The sequence below is a fragment of the Camelina sativa genome, chromosome 6, assembly GCF_000633955.1.
Source record: "Camelina sativa cultivar DH55 chromosome 6, Cs, whole genome shotgun sequence".
Lineage (NCBI taxonomy): Eukaryota > Viridiplantae > Streptophyta > Magnoliopsida > Brassicales > Brassicaceae > Camelina > Camelina sativa.
Genome location: NC_025690.1, coordinates 22,811,919 through 22,829,533, shown reverse-complemented (window position 1 = coordinate 22,829,533; position 17,615 = coordinate 22,811,919). Strand labels below are relative to the sequence as shown.

Genomic DNA, 17,615 nt, shown 5'->3' with positions numbered 1-17,615 from the left:
AAAAAAAAAAAAAAAAAATCTTCTATCTAATCTTGAAACTATATACGATGACGATATACTTTTAAACCTATATACAACTAAGTTGTCAAGGTTGCATCGATTTCTGCGGAAGGTATAAATCTTCCTATCATGCGATACAATCGGTTTGGCGTGGCCAGTTCTAATTCTGGTAAAATAATGGAAGGAGACTGCGCTAGGAGCTCACCGACTTAATTCCAAAGGCAAAGAAAGAATACACCGTCACGAATAATTTGATTGAGGACATATGTCGTTGGGCGAAAAGCTTTGCATGTATTGATTTCAAACCGGTTCCCCGCCAATGTAATGAAGTGGCAGAGGCAGACTCTTTGGTCAAAATGGCTTCTCGACAAAAGGAGATCTCCAGACTCTATCACTTATGTTTATATTTAAATTGATTGCTGTTCAAAAATTATGTAAATGTTTTTCCAAAACATCATACATGCATTACTTGAAGTAAAAAACTAAATTAAACCAAAAATGGTCAAGCTAGGATGTATAAACTTATAAAAAATATATATAAAACAATCCAGAGAAAAATATTGAAAATGATAGACCTCCTATTTTATAAGATGTCTAGGAATTTTTCTTTATTTTTTAAAAATAATTTTCTATACAAATTTAAATATACTAAACATTTTGTGATCATCTATATATATATAAATATGTTTATATAATTGGTTAATTTTATACTAAAAAATCAATATTTTTATAAAAATGTGAAATATTTTTTTATACGTATCTTTAGCTGAAACATCTTATAAAATGGAAAATGTGAAATATTTAATAATGTGACGCAAATTACTTGATAACTGCAAGTCAGTAACATCACAATTTGTAATAAGTACACTGTTTATCATATTACATCGATCACTTGTTTATTTAATATGAATGTATGTTTGTTTGTACATCTAGATTTTTCATTGGGTCTGGTGTGGACCACACCTATGTTATTACTTATTAAATAGGGAATCGTCCTTTGGTGTCCGAGAGACAGACTAAGTGGATGCGCCATCTGGTCGTCATAAGCCATCGACACACAGTTAGATTCTTTTAATATGGTCAAAAGTGATTTCTGATTTCTGATTTTTTTTTTTTTTTTTAAGATCTGTCTTATTTCTTAAGTTTGATTCCCCCTTCGTTTCCTTTCCCCCTAATTTCTTCAAAACGTAAGATTGCTACTCTTACTTTGGTCATGCGTACAGTGAACGTCGACTGTTAAAGTTGATGTACCAGAAAAAACAAGAAGCATGCTCCTTCTTCGTGTATCAATGTTCTTATCAATCAATTTATTCCATTTTTGAATTATACACCCAATAATACATATGTACTGCAGTGCATAGTATCGACTATTTGGTCTAGACTCTAAACCTATATAGCAATTAGCAACACTGGGTGAATTGTATCACAGCATATACAAGTGTTGAATCATTCTTATCGCTGTGCCAATATTGCTTTTTGCAAATGAAGAGAAGTTATAAATTTGAATTTGACTTGTACGTAGGCACGACGGCTGGCAGGTAAAAGAGTTTGTAACTCATGATTGTGTAACGACTAGCCAATATGTGAGCATTATCTTATGTTATATCATGAAAAATAGTTTGGGGATGAGCATTGTCGTCGGTCTAATGATATAACTCAAAGAAGAACTATGTAAAGTTCAAAAAGAAAGAAGAATTGACTTCACAAATATCATGCATGCATCTATTCACACACTACGTTCCAATTTTCCAACAAGTGGATTTAAAAGAAAACAGTTTCAAATTAAATTTAATCACGAAATGGTGACTACATTTTATTGATGTTGTTATAATCACTCAAAATTGAGCTCTTCAACTTTGTAATCATCATCCATATGATATGAGATCATTTATCCGGGGAAATAGTGTAGGCGAGTTTTGAGACAATACGCAAAACAGAAAGGAGATTTGACCAAATTGAAGTAAGAAAAAAAGGAACAAAAATAATTAAATAATCTTTATCATCGCTTTATAGAAGAGTCTCTATCTATCGACAAAACAAAAAGCATACGAGAAGGCATTTAATTTGTCCACACAAATCAGATCCACTGCACCTATACATACAGGTGAGTTTGATAGCATACGTCTTGAAATTCTGCTCTTTATTATTATTAATTTTTTTTTTGTTTGGTCACGAGATTATGGGCTTTAGTGACTCAATCGTAACCTTAGGGATAATTCCGAGAAAAGGAAGGAACACAAAAAGTTCGGATAAATTGTGTGTGAATAACGACGTTAAGTGATGATTACGTGACTCATCATATAATCCCTAGACACGGAATGTACTTGTTTTACAAATTCACATTCAAATGTTTGGAACTCTTATGGGTAGAGAAGTGTTACATATGATTATAATTTGAACATTACTCCCTCTTTCAAATGTTTTGGTTTAGTTTCTTTTTACAAAATAATATTTAATTTCATTCCGTTATTAAAAAGATTTTAAAGTATCAAATACATTTATAATTTGTATATAGAAATTTGTATTATATATATATAATTAAGTTAAATGTTCAAACTGATGGAAACTAACAACTATATTTTTTAACAAAATAATGAAGTGTAAAAAATATGGATGACTAATATAAAATTATCTATTGATGGTTTTCTCTTTGAGATTAATTTAAATCAAGATTAATTGGTTTGATTCGGATATTGAAAGAAAGCGAGATATTTCTATGCATGCATCAATACCCGAATGAAACTAACCTTCATTGTACCCTATTCTATTCTTAGTATCATCATTTTCGGTAATCATTTTTTAAAACTTCGAAATCTTGGAAAGGTCTTAATTTACCTAACAATATTAAAAATCTGTATTATATATATATATATATATATTTACAAAATGGAACAAATATTTTTTTTTAAAACATCTTATATTATATTATGGAACATAGAAAATATATTATCACATCTCTACAAAAGAAAGAGAACAGCTCGAGTACATTTTTTATGGGGTACGTTGGTATAAAAGAAGAACCTATGAGAGAAACTATGGAAAACAAAATGTAATAGACAAGCAACTATGTTAATATATCCCCACTTGCCTAAGACCTTCTTTATCCGGGGTTCATAAGAGAGCTCTTAGTCTTTTGGTAAAAAAAAATTAATCAGAAATGAAGAAAAATTATAAGATCTCTCTTTATATATAAGAGATTGAAACTTGGTTTAAAGGGTGATACGTGTCGCCATTTTGTTGGTCGAAAGAATAATACAAAAGAGAAAAAAAAAAACATTTCCTGTTCGATTTTTTTCTTTTTTCCTCTCTCTCTCTCGGTTGCGATTGAATCGACAAAACGATTGATGAATTTGGAATCAGAAGCTTGAAGGTTTTGAATCGAAAGACCTGGAATCAGAAGAAAGGTATGAATTCGAAGGGTTCTCTTATATAGTAGACTCGAATTTTATTTATGTTAAAAATTAAAATTAGGGTTCTTTGATTTATGTTAGAAAATTAGGATTATTGCAATGTCTTCAGATATGATGTTGCTGTTTAACTCGATTGTATGATATGGATGCTTTCTTGTGTTTTTGTAATCGGTTTCAATTATGATATGAATGCTTTCTTTTGTTTTTGTAATCGGTTTCAGTATTATTGCAGTTGTGTTTTTTGTAATCGGTTTCTTGTTATTGCAGATGTAAAATACCTTATGTGTGGAATACTTTTGTGGAAATTGATGGGTCAAGTCGATATCTTTAACCTGAGTACCAAACATCTTCAACTCTGTAGATTCATGAATAATGGTATTGCATAAACTTAATAAGTGTGTTCATAGTGACATCTCTGATGAAACAAAACCCTTTGTTTTTTTCTATGTGATTCTATCTCTCAGGCTTGCTTTTACTAATGAGAGTAATCGCAGTGAACACACTTATTAAGTTTGTGTAATCGTGCAGCTAGTAATTGCAACTCTGTGTAATCTCCTTTTGAATTGTCAATGAAATTATTAATTTTTGTTATTGATCATATTGCAGTGAACATGGTAGCTTCTCAAATGATCCGAGGTTGAACAATGCGGTGGGACATCTTCTTTATTCCTCTATTCTTGTACTTTACCATGGCTGGTGAGTTTAGCTTTCAATTCATTATAATTCAATAAACCATTTGCAGAACAGTATCTGCCTCAAATTGAAAAAATCTGTGAAGCTGTTGAGAAAGTTGTGGTTTGATGTGGTGTTGTGGAGGTTTCAGAGCGGTGGTGTTGTGGAGGTTTCAGAGCGGATCCGTTTGAGGCTTTGATGTGGCTCTGTTGGTGGCTCAGTTTATGTTGCCTTGTATGTAGCTGTTTGTTGTTTGTAGTTTTTTTTGTTCAGGCTGCGACTTTGGCGAAGTGTGGAGGAGTTAATGAGCTTTTGTCACCCCTGGGGGAAGTGTGTAGGGGAGTCTGATGTTGTGAGTAAGGTGGAGTCGGCTTATCCATCTCTCGTGCTAGCAGCAGCATTGGATTCTGATAAGCATTTCCCAAGCCGCTAGCATTGGATGCTGCACATATTTCTAGCGTTTGAGCTCCTATGAACAGAGATGCAATGAAATGCATTGTTAGTGTTTTTGTGAAATCCTATGAACAGAGATGGATGAGAATGGTGTGTATAAATGCTGCAAAGATAAGCTTGTTTGTATTGATATCAATCCGGTTGAGACAGAAATCCGTTTGATGCAGTCATTGACGGTCTTCTCTTTCCCTTTTATTTTATTGTTTCTTTTAGATCAGCTAATGTCTCTCTTTGTTGCAGATCATGAGGAACCAGCTAATGTCTCTCTTTTACGGTCTCCTGTTTCTCAATGGGAAGAGGCCGTGGCAGATGCACACAAAGCAATTGAGTTGGATCCTTCACTGACCAAAGTTTATCTAAGAAAGGGTACGCTATTGCTATTTCCTCCTATGTGTTAGTCATGTCTTTTAAGTTTTAGTGAGAGTTAAAATCTATCTGATTCCTTTGTTTGTCATATTAGCAGTTTATGTGGTTTACAGTCAAGTTATTAATTCAATAGTTCATGTTTTGGTTTTTGTATTTGTAGAACTGCTTGTATGAAGCTTGAAGATTATCTGACTGTGAAAACAGCTCTTGAAAAGGGTGTTTCCATTGCAAATGGACCTAGTGACTCCAAATTTAAGAAGTTGATAGATGAATGCGATCTGCAAATCACAGGTATATTCTTAATGCTTTGTTCTTGTTTTCTGGGTATTGTTTGCTATGTTGTTAACACCGACTTTGGTGAACAAATTGTGAGTATACTGCTCTTGAGAACCAAACTTAATGAAGCTTGATAAGTGATTGTGTAATTTTTTGGTATTTGTTTTGTTATCTGCAGCTGAGTGTTGCGATTGATGTTCGTGGAGAGGAGGCGTATTATCTGCAACCGAGATTGTTGGAAAGGTCATCTTTCTCTAGCCAAAGTTCTGAGATACTTGATAAGGATCTTTACAAGGATCATGAAACTATGTATGTTTTACTCTTCTCTTCAAATGAGTATCTCTTTATGTTTTTCTGTAATTCGCTTCATTCTCTCTGTGTTTATCTTGTTTGCTTTTCATGTATTACGTTTGTTCTGCAAATTTATTCATCTGAATTTTTTTGTTTACGCACAAAAATGCGTTCAAACACGAACTTACTTTATTGGAGATGTTACTTATCCTAATGTTGTGCAATTTGTTGGAGCTGTTACTCAAAACTTTTAAATTTCAAAAAACTATATTTTCAAAATAAGAGACCAATAATTATATACTACCATTTGAGGATATAATTTTAATTAAGAGATCAAGAGTTCTTAGAATTTAAACAGTATGCAATTAATTCATAAACAATTCAAACAGTATCTAAGTATCCTAATATATGAACCTCCAATAATCTTGCTCTAAGAAACAAGCCTCAACACTGACACTATATACAAACAAACTTTTATATTTGAAGGAAAAGGAAAAAAAAAATAATAAAAAAGACATATTTTTTGATTAGCCGTTGAGAAAGACCTAAAATGGACAATCGCAATAAATTGGGTTAAATGTATATGGTGGAATAAGATGAACTAAATACACTTAAAACGACTTGATTTTCAGATTCAGAGTATCAAACACACTCTCTCCTATAAATTCACCAACCCCTCCTTACGGTTTCAGTCATCTAAATGCACATTAATGGAAACTAATTAAAGCCGCCACGTTAATACGTAGCTAGCCTCCTACCCTTGTCAAACGTCCCTCCATATTTTAGATTCTTGGTTTTGTTTTTCCAACAACCTCTACTTTAATCATTTATGACAAGTACTACTATCTTACGCTGTCAATATAACTTTAGATTCCATTTTCTTAAAATGTGTTTACTTTATCGTAATTCCAGTTTTCACTTTATAATTTTTTATTAACAATAGAAAATTGATTGAGGGTATTTTTTTGTTTCCTTTACAATGTGTGAAAAAATAATTTGACATTTATTTCAAATGGAGAGACTATTTTTTACTAAAGTAGAGAGAGATGAAATATGTATTACTATTAATTTATTAATAATATTTCAAATAAATATGTTAAATGAAAATAAAAAGAACGATATTTGTCATTGGGCGAATAAGCAAATAGTGTTGCTCAGTGCATGAGCTTCACTTGTAAGCCGTAACGTCTTTCTCTCTCACACACATAAAAAAGGAAAACGAACAAAAATGTAATTACAAAAAAAAATAAAAATAAAGAGAGTTATTGAAAACCTATACGACAATATATATACACACACACAAACATATATGTGCAGGAACATAGAAAGAAAAGAGAAGATTTATATACAAAAGGAGCATAGCTAGTAATGTTTATGATCGGTGTGGTGATAGTTCTATTAGCGGTTCTTCCGGCCGTTCTGCCACCTCTTCCGCCCCCTCCGTTGATTTTGATGGGAATTCCGGTGGTGCTGATGCTAATGCTTATTTACTTAGCCATTTGTTATCCACCTCATCAATCTCATCTTCTCTCTTCTTCTTCTTCTTCTTCTTCTTTTGACACTACTCATTACTCATAGTCATGTAATGTGAATATGTGATGATAGTGCGAGACAATATAATGTGCTATTCGATCCAGATGACACAACGCACATATGTGAATGCGTCGTCGTTTGATGGGTTTTGGGTTCTTTGTTTCATTTGACGATAACTGTTAAATCCATGCAGTATCCGGACCATTTGATTCAAAATTAGATCTTTTCCTTGTTTATTTTTTTATTTAATTTTTCTTTTCATTTTCTTCTTTGGGGGATTCAAATGGGATCTTCTGATAAGAGTCATTGTAAAATTTGTAGTGTATCTCTAATTTTCTAATTAATCAAACCATTTTCTATCGATGCAAGAACGAGATTTATCGTCAGTCCGTATATAATATTTTGTAGCACTCAATGATCACAGATTCGTGTTTCTGCATTATACACTGAAATTTTGCGTTATGGAATTTTACATATGCTGATATGCAATATGAATGATATTCGATTATTTTTTCCTTTATTTTTAAAAATTTACTAGTAATGTAACGCCACTCATTAGTTATGGAATCAGCACTCACGTTCTTGAATCGCTTAGGATTTGACGGAGGGGACGCTCGTTAGGAAACTTGAAACCGTTTTATTTACTTATTTCAGCGTTACAATTAAATAAAAATACATATAGGGAAAAGATTATTAAATGCTTCACGAAATAAATACTACTAGAAAATTTGGCCAAATACATACATGCTATACTTTTACGTACGTATATATTGTAATTGACAATACTGTATATGCTTCCCNATATCATCAGACCGTATATAATATTTTTTTAGCACTCAATGATCACAGATTCGAGTTTCTGAATTATACACTGAAATTAAAAATGTTGCGTTATAGAATTATACATGCAATATGAATGATATTCGATTATTTTTTCCTTCATTTTTAAAAATTTACTAGTAATGTAACGCCACTCATTAGTTAAGGAATCAGCACTCACGGTCTTGAATCGCTTGGGATTTGACGGAGGGGACGCTCGTTAGGAAACTTGAAACCGTTTTATATATTTATTTCAGCGTTACAATTAAATAAAAATACATATAGGGAAAAGGCTATTAAATGCATCACGAAATAAATACTACTAGAAAATTTGGCCAAATACATACATGCTATACTTTTACGTACGTATATATTGTAATTGACAATACTGTATATGCTTCCCGATTCACTTGCTGATTTTTTTTGTTCTCACATAGTGTAATTGATTACATAGGTTGGTTTTCGTTTTACTCCATCGAAAAATTTCTTATAATAACGTAATATACAATAAGGTTATATATGGTTATTTCCGATTTATTCTATTGAAAAGGTTTTTCACTTTCTCATATAGTTTTTTTTTTTTTGACAATTAGTTAGTTCTTTTCTTTTTCCACGGTCGTTAGTTATTTGACTTATATCCTTATTAGAGATATAATTTGTAGGTAAGGACGCTTTAATTTGGGATGGTTATAGGTGGGCCAACGAAATGAACGTCAATAGTATTGATTCAAGTAGATTATCACCCTGCGGTACATCTCGGGACAATTTTTTTCTGCGGTACATCTCGGGACAATTTTTTTTCTGATTTTTTTTATTAATATACTATTTTAATACTAATTTTGCTAATATACTTCTCTTTTGTTAATTTTAGTGATTTAGTATATAATTCGTGGTATACCGCACAACAATTGTTGTTTAATACAATTTTAATTAAATCAGTTTGATTCGACATATTTTATATTGGTATTGTTAAAATAGTAAAATAAGGATTAAACCCGTATTAAAATATCATATTAATGATATTTTATTTTTTAATATTATCAATTCAATCATGTAATGTCATATAACCCGTCATGTAATATAACTCGTTTGTGTTATTTTGAAAATTCAATATGTTTAAATATTCATAATTTTAAACATTTTATTAAGTTTAGATATATCAGTTTCAAATTATAAACTTCTTAAAATTTTATAATTTACTATATATGTATGTTGAACACACAATTTTTATATTAATTGAGTAATATATGTTTGTTTTAAAAAATTAAGTCACAATATATACAGAAAAATACACATTTTATTAACTTTATGTATTATATGATGATTCACTAAATTTAAAATTTAAAATCAAAAAAGATGATAGGAGAATAATTCTTTTTTATATGGAATAAATCTTCTAAATATCTATATTAATTATAGAATATTATATATGAATATTTAAAATATTTTAATTATGTTTGATTATAAAGATAGTAGAGAGGATTAACTAAACTTGTTTAGAATATGAACATAAGCATTAAATAACAATAAATGCAAAAACTTTCCTAAAAAGTATTTTTGAGTAAAAACTGCTGCAAAAATACTAGTATAGATACTCATTCGTGAAAAGATGATTTTAAAAGTTTGATTTAAATCTAGTACTAATAAACTTTGTAAGCATCATTAATTGCTGACTACCGACTGAACAACAGCTAAATACTTGTTATCTTCTTGACATTTTTATCTCGAAATATTGTGTTTCATTCGTATCGAAAACGAACAGTCAAAATAAACGGCAGAGATAACACAGAATTTATAGAAAGATACAATGTATAGTACTGTTGGTTAAGGAGAGGAAGATAAGAGAAGACGTAACGATTTCTCTCGCAAATGCACTGAACTTACGCTCTCTTGCCATTTTTTTGTTGTTGTAAAATTAGTAAATGCTGACATCTTCTTCTTCTCTGGCTTTCGGTGAGTATGCAATGAACGTGTCAATTCCGGTTTTTGGTGCTTAGAAAGAACTTTCGATTTATTTTGGTGTTTATAAGAACTTTCTATATTCAATAGATTGGAAAATTTCACGGGACACGAAAAATAATACTGACGTTAAGAGACGGACGTTCACACGTGTCAGCTATACCTCTGTTTTGAGACACAACAGAGGGAAGTATAAACATTAAAAAACTTAATGGAGTTTATTATTGTCAACGAACACACACGTACCTTTCTCGTGACCCATTCATTCATTTGGGGACACACATCGGTTTAAACAAACTGTGTCTTTTAAACTTTTTAAAACGTTCAACGTACATGCATTACTAGAAAATCTCAACAGATTTTTTTTTTTTAAGTTAGGAAATTAAATTACTTTCAAAATGCATATCTTTGTATACACAAGAATTATATTTTCTTCTAGTACAAATACATATCAGAATATTTCAGCTCATGCATATATCTCAAGAGTCTCTTACATGTTTTATTTTTTCATATTTACCGACGTGGAGAGACTACCAATAATTTGACCAGAGAAAATCGAAGTGATTCGGACTAATCAAAATAAGTGGTCCATAAATAAATAAAAAACCTAAAGATTAGTTCTGTTAAAGTTATCCATATTAAATCTAACATAAACCAACATTTGAATCTAAGCTGAACCAACTTTTATTCTAAATTCATTTACCATTAGATTTAATTTTTAGTTTGACCACTAATTTTCTTCTATATCACATACTTAGATAAAATCTTACCTTGAAAAACCAAATACAAGACAAGCTGGACATTCGTTTTATTATTAATGTCCGAGCAAACTAATAGAAAGATAAAACAATCCAGTCCAAATCCATGTCAAAATCAAATGGAGAACTTCTCACCACCAGGACTTGACTGTACAAAAGATGAACAAGATACCAAGGATCAAATTGTTTACTTCTGTGCATATGTGTTTGAAATCTGTTCTTCATCTCCGGTGCTTGTTTTCAGGATGTGGTCGGAGTTAGCCTCAAGTGTGTCTTCTTCACTCGGCGGTACAAGTTGCCAGAACATTCCTAGATACTTGTCCCATTCCTCTACAATCATTGCTCCTTTGCTGCTTCCCGTTTTCTCCTATCATAATAGAGCGATTCATGAGATGAATTGTATCCGTGACCGTGAAGAGACAAGAAAGAGAGAATTAGTTAGTTACCGCATGAGCTTGGATCAGGCTCTTAAGTTGTGTTTGTCCCACTGGTGAAGTCACTCTTTGGATCTTCACTATCTCCTTGTTCACCTGTTCATTGCGTTTATTTCAATGTTTCACAAACTTTAGAGAAAAAAGTTACCACATCTATTAGCAGACTTTGTAATGTTAAACCTTAGGGAGGAGTGTATTGTCCTCGTCAAGGATATATGCCAGTCCACCTGTCATCCCGGCGGCTACGTTTCTACCAACTCTGCAGTTTCAGAGAGAAACGATAATGACCTTCAGCGTTTAAGACTATTCAGTTCTAGGTTCTGGTTTAGGGCTCAACGCTGAGAAAATGAGGTGTTACTTACTTCCCAAGTACAACGACACAACCACCAGTCATATATTCACAGCAATGATCTCCAGTGCCTTCAACTACAGCTTGAGCTAGAGAGTTTCTAACCGCAAATCTCTCTCCTGCTTTGCCTCTGACAAATAAGAACCCACCAGTTGCACCATACAGACAAGTGTTTCCTACAATAGTTGCGTCTTCAGGGCGAAAACCAGTCGATTCCACTGGTAATATCACAACTTCACCTCCGGCCATTCCCTTGTGAGGTAAAAGTGTACATCACGAGACCATTCATACAAAATATTGTCGAAAGAAAATATCGAATTTGAGACACACCTTTCCCACATAGTCGTTGGCTTCACCCACAAGACGTATATTCATTCCAGGAGTTAGGAAACATGCAAACGATTGGCCAGCACTTCCAGTGAACCTATAGGGGTACATAGTGGATTGTGAAAGTTTAAAACATGCATATCTCATTAAATATCTATTCAAAATTTGGATGGTATTTTTCTTACGTTAGGTTCAGTTGTCCAGCAAAACCTGTGTCTCCGTATTTCTTCGCAATCACCCCAGCAATCCGACCGCAAACAGCACGGTCCACGTTGTATATACTCATGGTTTTGTCAACTGTTTTTTCATTCTCAATTGCATCCATTATCTGGGAAGCAACCAAAAAGTAAGTATTAGAGTATTCTTGCATATGTAGAAGAGTTTACTCTACCATACATACAGTAAAACCTCTTTCTTTGAAAGTCTAGGCTCTACTAAAGTAAAAGCAGTCATAAACAACTAAACAAGGTTGTTTTGAGATTTGTGCATAAGCTACATAATCAATATGTTTAGTTCAAGAGTCAACAAGTAAGAAACTAATATATAGTCTAGTTCAAGAGTCAACAAGTAAGAAACTATGCTTACCTCTGGATCCTGAAGTAGAGTATCATCAAGAACAGGACCATTTGAGTGAACCTCCTGCTTCCTAATGGAAGTACTGCTTCGTTTTGGCAGCCCAGCCGACTGAAAATTTTGAAGAAGAAATAAGATTTACACCAATACAGGTTGCAGGTAGGTGTATGCACAATAAAAACAATAAGTACAGTTCTTGACTTACAGATAGGAGATAACTGAGGTCAAGATGAGTTTTTACGAGAGAGATATCCCTATGCTTTAGCAAATCTGTCCGCCCAATTATATCATCCAATTTTTCATACCCCAACTGAGCTAGTATCCCCCTCACCTACGAAATTTAGATGAAATATTGAGTGCTAAAACCAATGAAAATTACATATAAGTGAAAATTTCTCGAAGATCACCTCCTCTGCAATATACAAGAAGAAATTGACAAGATCACCGGGAAGACCAGGGAAACGTGCACGCAGTTCCTCTCTCTGTAACCGAATTTAGAAAAATCTTAGCAGAAAATGGTTATCAATTGGAAAAATATATATTAACAACTAAAAAGAGAGTCCACATTACCTGACTGGCAACACCAACGGGGCAGTTATTAGTGTGGCAAATACGAGCCATAATACACCCTGTGGCAATCATGGCCAGAGTACCAAATCCATACTCATCAGCGCCCATAGCTGCAGCTATCAACACATCAACACCACTCTTGAACCCACCATCAACCCTGATAATGACTCTTTCCCTAAGTCCATTTCCAATAAGAGTCTGCAAAAGATTGAATCTTAGCCATTAATAGACATCAAGGAGTTAATAGGAGACTACACAGAAAAAATTAAGTTGATAAACATGGTCAACCAAAATGAAAATAACAAATTCTCATTATGAAGGTATATATACCTTCTGGGTTTCAGCTAGTCCAAGTTCCCAAGGGCCACCAGCATGCTTTATGGAACTTATAGGGCTAGCTCCAGTTCCACCATCATACCCTGATATCTGTAAACAAAGAAGCAAATCCATAAATCTATAACTATGTTTCTGTAACTCAAAGACACACAAATGAACATATACAAAAATTTTGAAAAATGGAATAAGGATCGTTAATAGATAAACTAGAAGAGACATGGAAGTGGTCCCTGAAGCCAAGTTTATACTGTCAAAGAATTGCCCCAGAGAGTGCATACTAAAAGCAAATTGATGGCAGAATTGCATGTCTTATTAGCTAAGATGTTGATTAAAGAATTGCATAATCAGAAGACTAATATATACAATTCTCTAATATCAGATTTCTGACATTAGCTTTCGCTACTTCTGAAGTGCATACCTGTATGATATCAGCATTAGCTTTCGCTACTCCTGAGGCAACTGTTCCTATTCCAGCTTCTGATACAAGCTTGACTGACACTTTTGCCTTGGGGTTGACCTGATTATTAAAATTTGTTCAGTGGGAGTGACTCGAAAAGTTGGTAAGATACTTGTAGTCAAAGAAAAATACCTGATGAAGATCAAAGATCAACTGCGCCAGATCCTCTATGGAGTAAATATCATGATGTGGGGGTGGGGAAATAAGCGGAACTCCTGGTTTAGAATTTCTGAGTCTAGCAATATATGCGCTAACTTTTTTCCCAGGAAGTTGGCCACCTTCACCAGGCTTCGCTCCTTGAGCAACTTTGATTTCCAACTGGTCCGCATTAACCAAAAACGTCGGGGTGACACCAAAACGTCCTGAAGCAACCTATGAGAATACAAAAGGTCATTTTGATGTTTGGGAAACATTAGACAGAGTATACATTAAGAATGTCCATGGAGGAAACAAAAGATGTTCCAAGTAACTTCCTCAGCGTGAGCAGACTGTACACATGTTAATATGAAATGTCCACTAGTCTAGTTGACTTCCGCTACCTGCTTAATAGCACTTGTTGCTGTATCCCCATTTCGAAGACCTTTAAGATGCGGCAGTGTTGAAGAATACCCATCAACAACATCTGTAAGCGGCTTCCAGCGGATCGGATCCTAGAAAGATCAGGCGACGATTTTTTAGCGACTATGGAGGTAAATTCTGCTTTCTGAAGTTGAAAAAAATCTGAACTAGACAATGAGTATTACCTCCCCTCCTTCCCCTGAATTGGATTTTCCGCCTAATCTGTTCATTGCAATAGCAATTGTCTCATGAGTTTCTCTTGAGATTGCTCCAAGAGACATGCCACCTGTACAAAACCGTTCCACAATACAGGAAGCAGGCTCAACCTTCCCAACCGGGATAGGCTTACGGTCACTTTTGAACTCAAGAAGATCGCGGAAAACCTACAGCAAGAATGTACAGAAATAATATTTACTTGATCCAAAGAACAGACGATCAGATATGAAGATGAGATTATTGCACTCACCGTAATAGGACGGTTGGATAAATGTTGCTGATAGACTGCATAGGCTGTCTCACTCTTTTCGCGGACAGCTTTATGAAGTAATTTAGACATTTCTGGGTTGTTTCCGTGGTATTCGCCTTTCAAATAACAAAACATACCAAATCAAAGATAATACTAGAAAGCTTCATGGGCTAACGAACAGTAGCAATACAATCCACTTAAGGAACAGATAAATAGAAAGGTGCGTCTGTGCATATGCAACCTTATTATGTAATTTATATACACTTCAAAAGCTCTATCTAACTTGACATAGTTGTACATATATACAAAGGCAGCAGGATATGTCTTTGTGGCAGGAGGGTATGCATTTGTGCATAGACATGCAAGCTCCTAACTAAAACATTTTCAGTCCAAAAAAGTACCTCCAGGCCTAAATTGAATGAAACCAAAGTTCTCTAGCCGTTTGGCTGTATCCTCAGAAAATGCCCTCACCCAGAAAGTTAACGTCTCCCTAGCCAGCTGCAAAATATAGGAGAAATTAGGAACTAGATGCCAATGGCATCTCTTTGTAATAAAAACAAATTTAAATTGGGCGAAAATATAATATGAGAAGCATTAAACAGTAGACGAGATCTCAGTCTTTATAAGAACCTTCAACATGTATAAACTCAATACTTCATAAGTATTCACTAACAATTCAGTGTTCCTGCCTTCAGAGTTTCCCATTGAACTATATGAAACTCCACTCTAGCTCTGATAATTATATTTCTCAGCAACAGTTGAGCTATTCATCTGTTAAAACTAGTCGCTTATTTAAAACTAAAGCAACATCAAGAGAGGAAAATAACAACAATACTAGCATATAAGCCTATTACAGAAGCCAAAAAATGTGTGCATATATTAGTATTGCTGTTTAGTGTTATAGATGAAAATAGCATCTAAACTGAGGTCCAGAACCTTAACATCTAAGAGGTATTAAGTTGATATCGTAAAATAATACTCCAGTAACATATATGTACTCAAACCAGGCAACTCATCAAATATCTTCGTATAAAAAGGTTTAGGGTAGGCTGACCTCATCCAAAGTTAATCCACCAATTTGAGATGCACTACCACGGAACGAGAATTCAACAACCTCATTCCCCAATCCATAAATCTCAAATATTTGTGCTCCACAATAACTGAAAAGAAAGAGCTCATGTGTTCAACAAATACAGTGATAAGGTCAAAGACAAAATAGATGGTTCAGAAACTGAACCTAGAGAATAACGAGATGCCCATCTTAGAGAGAACCTTGAGAAGACCAGTGTTAACAGCCTGTGATAGCAATTTAAAGAATCTTAGGATACCTTTCTTCCAATACTTATAAAGACGGTTGCGATATTACAACAGGGGAAGATTACAATCAATTTTGCAAACAATATAGGCATGCAAGAACGGCTTATCACCACTCGAATTTCTTTTTCTGTCAATGGTTAGAAGTTTTCTGACCTTACGATAATTCTTTTGAGCCTGTTCCATAGTTACAGTAGGCATTTTTCCGTTTCTCATCATGTTCACGGTCTTGTTGCTCAGACGCCACTGTCTACATGTCTCCAGTGCTAGGTACGGGCATATAGCACTGAAAATGGTTATAGACATAATTCCGTATCATCTTAATAGATGTGTTATCTAACAGTTGAGGAAAGCACTCTCAAATCATCATTCAACTTAAAATCAAGAATACGAGCGTATCATAAACTAAGCATAAAGGACTGAAAGAGAGAATAAACAATGTTGGTGAAAGAGCCTAATAAGGTGAAAGATTCAATGAAAAAGAAAGTAGAAACCTTGCTCCATATCCAATCAAACAGGCAAAGTGATGCGTACTAAAGCACTGAGCTGTATCTGCAATTATCGAAGCTGACATCCGAAGACCATTTTGAATCAGATGTTGGTGAACAGCACCCACAGCCAACAGCATTGGAATTGCAGGTCGAGTTGGTTCCTGAAAAAGGGATAGGCTGCTGATTTAGGAATGGACAGTGAAGTTACAAATATGTAAAGATAGCTAGAAAAGAAAATAGCACCCAAGTACGACCCTGATAATGAGCTTCAGTTTAACGAAAATTGTAATAACTGAAGGAAACTGGATAGCAGTGAAGCATACAAAGACTAACAGCGAGAATACATACCAGAACACCGTTTTAACGATGCCAACAATAACAGTTCACTAAAAAAAATCATCAGTGCAACCAGAAATATGGAAATGGTAAGTTCACATTCTAGCTTTCTTTCCCTCGACAGTTCCAATTTTGGCATGAACAAAGACAAAAATGCTGCTAGTTCGGAATCATAGCCTAGAGCATAGCTGTTAGTAGACCAAAACTTAAATGTAAAAGGAGGGCACTGTAAGAGCTGATAATCATAAATTTACATATCATACATCTAAAATCACTATTGAACGCATACACTTGGAAAATTTCATGTACCGGATTATCAGATCTGTCTGAGAGAACAAGCACTTGGGAACCATTGCGAACCGCTTCATCTGCAGCTTCACAGAGTTTTAGAAGACCCTTCTTTAAAGATCCCTCAATGCCTCTATGAATGTCAAAAAATGTGGGCAAGACTTCAGATTTTAATTGTGGATCGCTGAGCAAACCCTCAAGCTCCCGTTCGTTTAGTACAGGACCAGACAAAACGACCTGCTCATAAAATCACAAGTCTTGACAAATATGAAATCTTGCAAAAGCCAAATATTTCTAAGCCAGTACAAAATCCAAAATTTAGGCATTCTGACCTGTGAAACATTCTGAGGCCCAACCTCCAATATATTACCACGCTTTCCAATATTAACTTCAAGTGACATGACCAATCCTTCTCGAAGAGGATCAATAGCTGGATTTGTAACCTGCAAGTAGACCATGTGAAGAACCACAAAGAGCATTTCAAGGACAGTTCAATAATCTACCAAGACAAATCATGCATTCAGTTAACCAAGATCAGACGAATAAACCAGTTCAAATGCCCTCTTATGAAACGTACAA

The 17,615-nt window shown here is 34.0% G+C and overlaps 1 protein-coding gene and 1 long non-coding RNA gene across 5 annotated transcripts in view; one reads left to right on the top strand and one right to left on the bottom strand.

The window, feature by feature from the left end:
• On the top strand, positions 3,226–5,682 carry LOC104793032. Of its 4 annotated transcripts, none has more exons than XR_002032391.1 (6): positions 3,227–3,404; positions 3,678–3,785; positions 4,017–4,059; positions 4,153–4,901; positions 5,062–5,192; positions 5,356–5,682. It is a non-coding gene; the product is annotated as an uncharacterized LOC104793032 (long non-coding RNA). The 4 variants fall into 4 exon arrangements; XR_769179.2 differs by having other exon boundaries at positions 3,231–3,404; positions 4,017–4,625; positions 4,776–4,901; XR_769180.2 differs by having other exon boundaries at positions 3,226–3,404; positions 3,678–3,746; positions 4,017–4,901.
• Positions 10,514–17,615, bottom strand: part of LOC104793031 (ferredoxin-dependent glutamate synthase 2, chloroplastic) — a 12,312-nt gene continuing 5,210 nt past the window's right edge. The window contains exons 12-33 of the mRNA XM_010519308.2: positions 17,058–17,273; positions 16,416–16,573; positions 16,078–16,207; positions 15,845–15,903; positions 15,662–15,767; positions 15,009–15,105; positions 14,608–14,723; positions 14,327–14,524; positions 14,123–14,233; positions 13,716–13,955; positions 13,545–13,643; positions 13,121–13,216; positions 12,791–12,988; positions 12,628–12,702; positions 12,426–12,551; positions 12,233–12,331; positions 11,833–11,975; positions 11,651–11,744; positions 11,334–11,572; positions 11,152–11,230; positions 10,984–11,067; positions 10,514–10,904 (exon numbers count right to left, since the gene is read on the bottom strand). Coding sequence (XP_010517610.1) covers positions 10,725–10,904; positions 10,984–11,067; positions 11,152–11,230; positions 11,334–11,572; positions 11,651–11,744; positions 11,833–11,975; positions 12,233–12,331; positions 12,426–12,551; positions 12,628–12,702; positions 12,791–12,988; positions 13,121–13,216; positions 13,545–13,643; positions 13,716–13,955; positions 14,123–14,233; positions 14,327–14,524; positions 14,608–14,723; positions 15,009–15,105; positions 15,662–15,767; positions 15,845–15,903; positions 16,078–16,207; positions 16,416–16,573; positions 17,058–17,273 — 2,943 coding nt within the window. The 3' untranslated portion in view covers positions 10,514–10,724. The remainder of the gene's footprint in view (positions 10,905–10,983; positions 11,068–11,151; positions 11,231–11,333; positions 11,573–11,650; positions 11,745–11,832; positions 11,976–12,232; positions 12,332–12,425; positions 12,552–12,627; positions 12,703–12,790; positions 12,989–13,120; positions 13,217–13,544; positions 13,644–13,715; positions 13,956–14,122; positions 14,234–14,326; positions 14,525–14,607; positions 14,724–15,008; positions 15,106–15,661; positions 15,768–15,844; positions 15,904–16,077; positions 16,208–16,415; positions 16,574–17,057; positions 17,274–17,615) is intronic.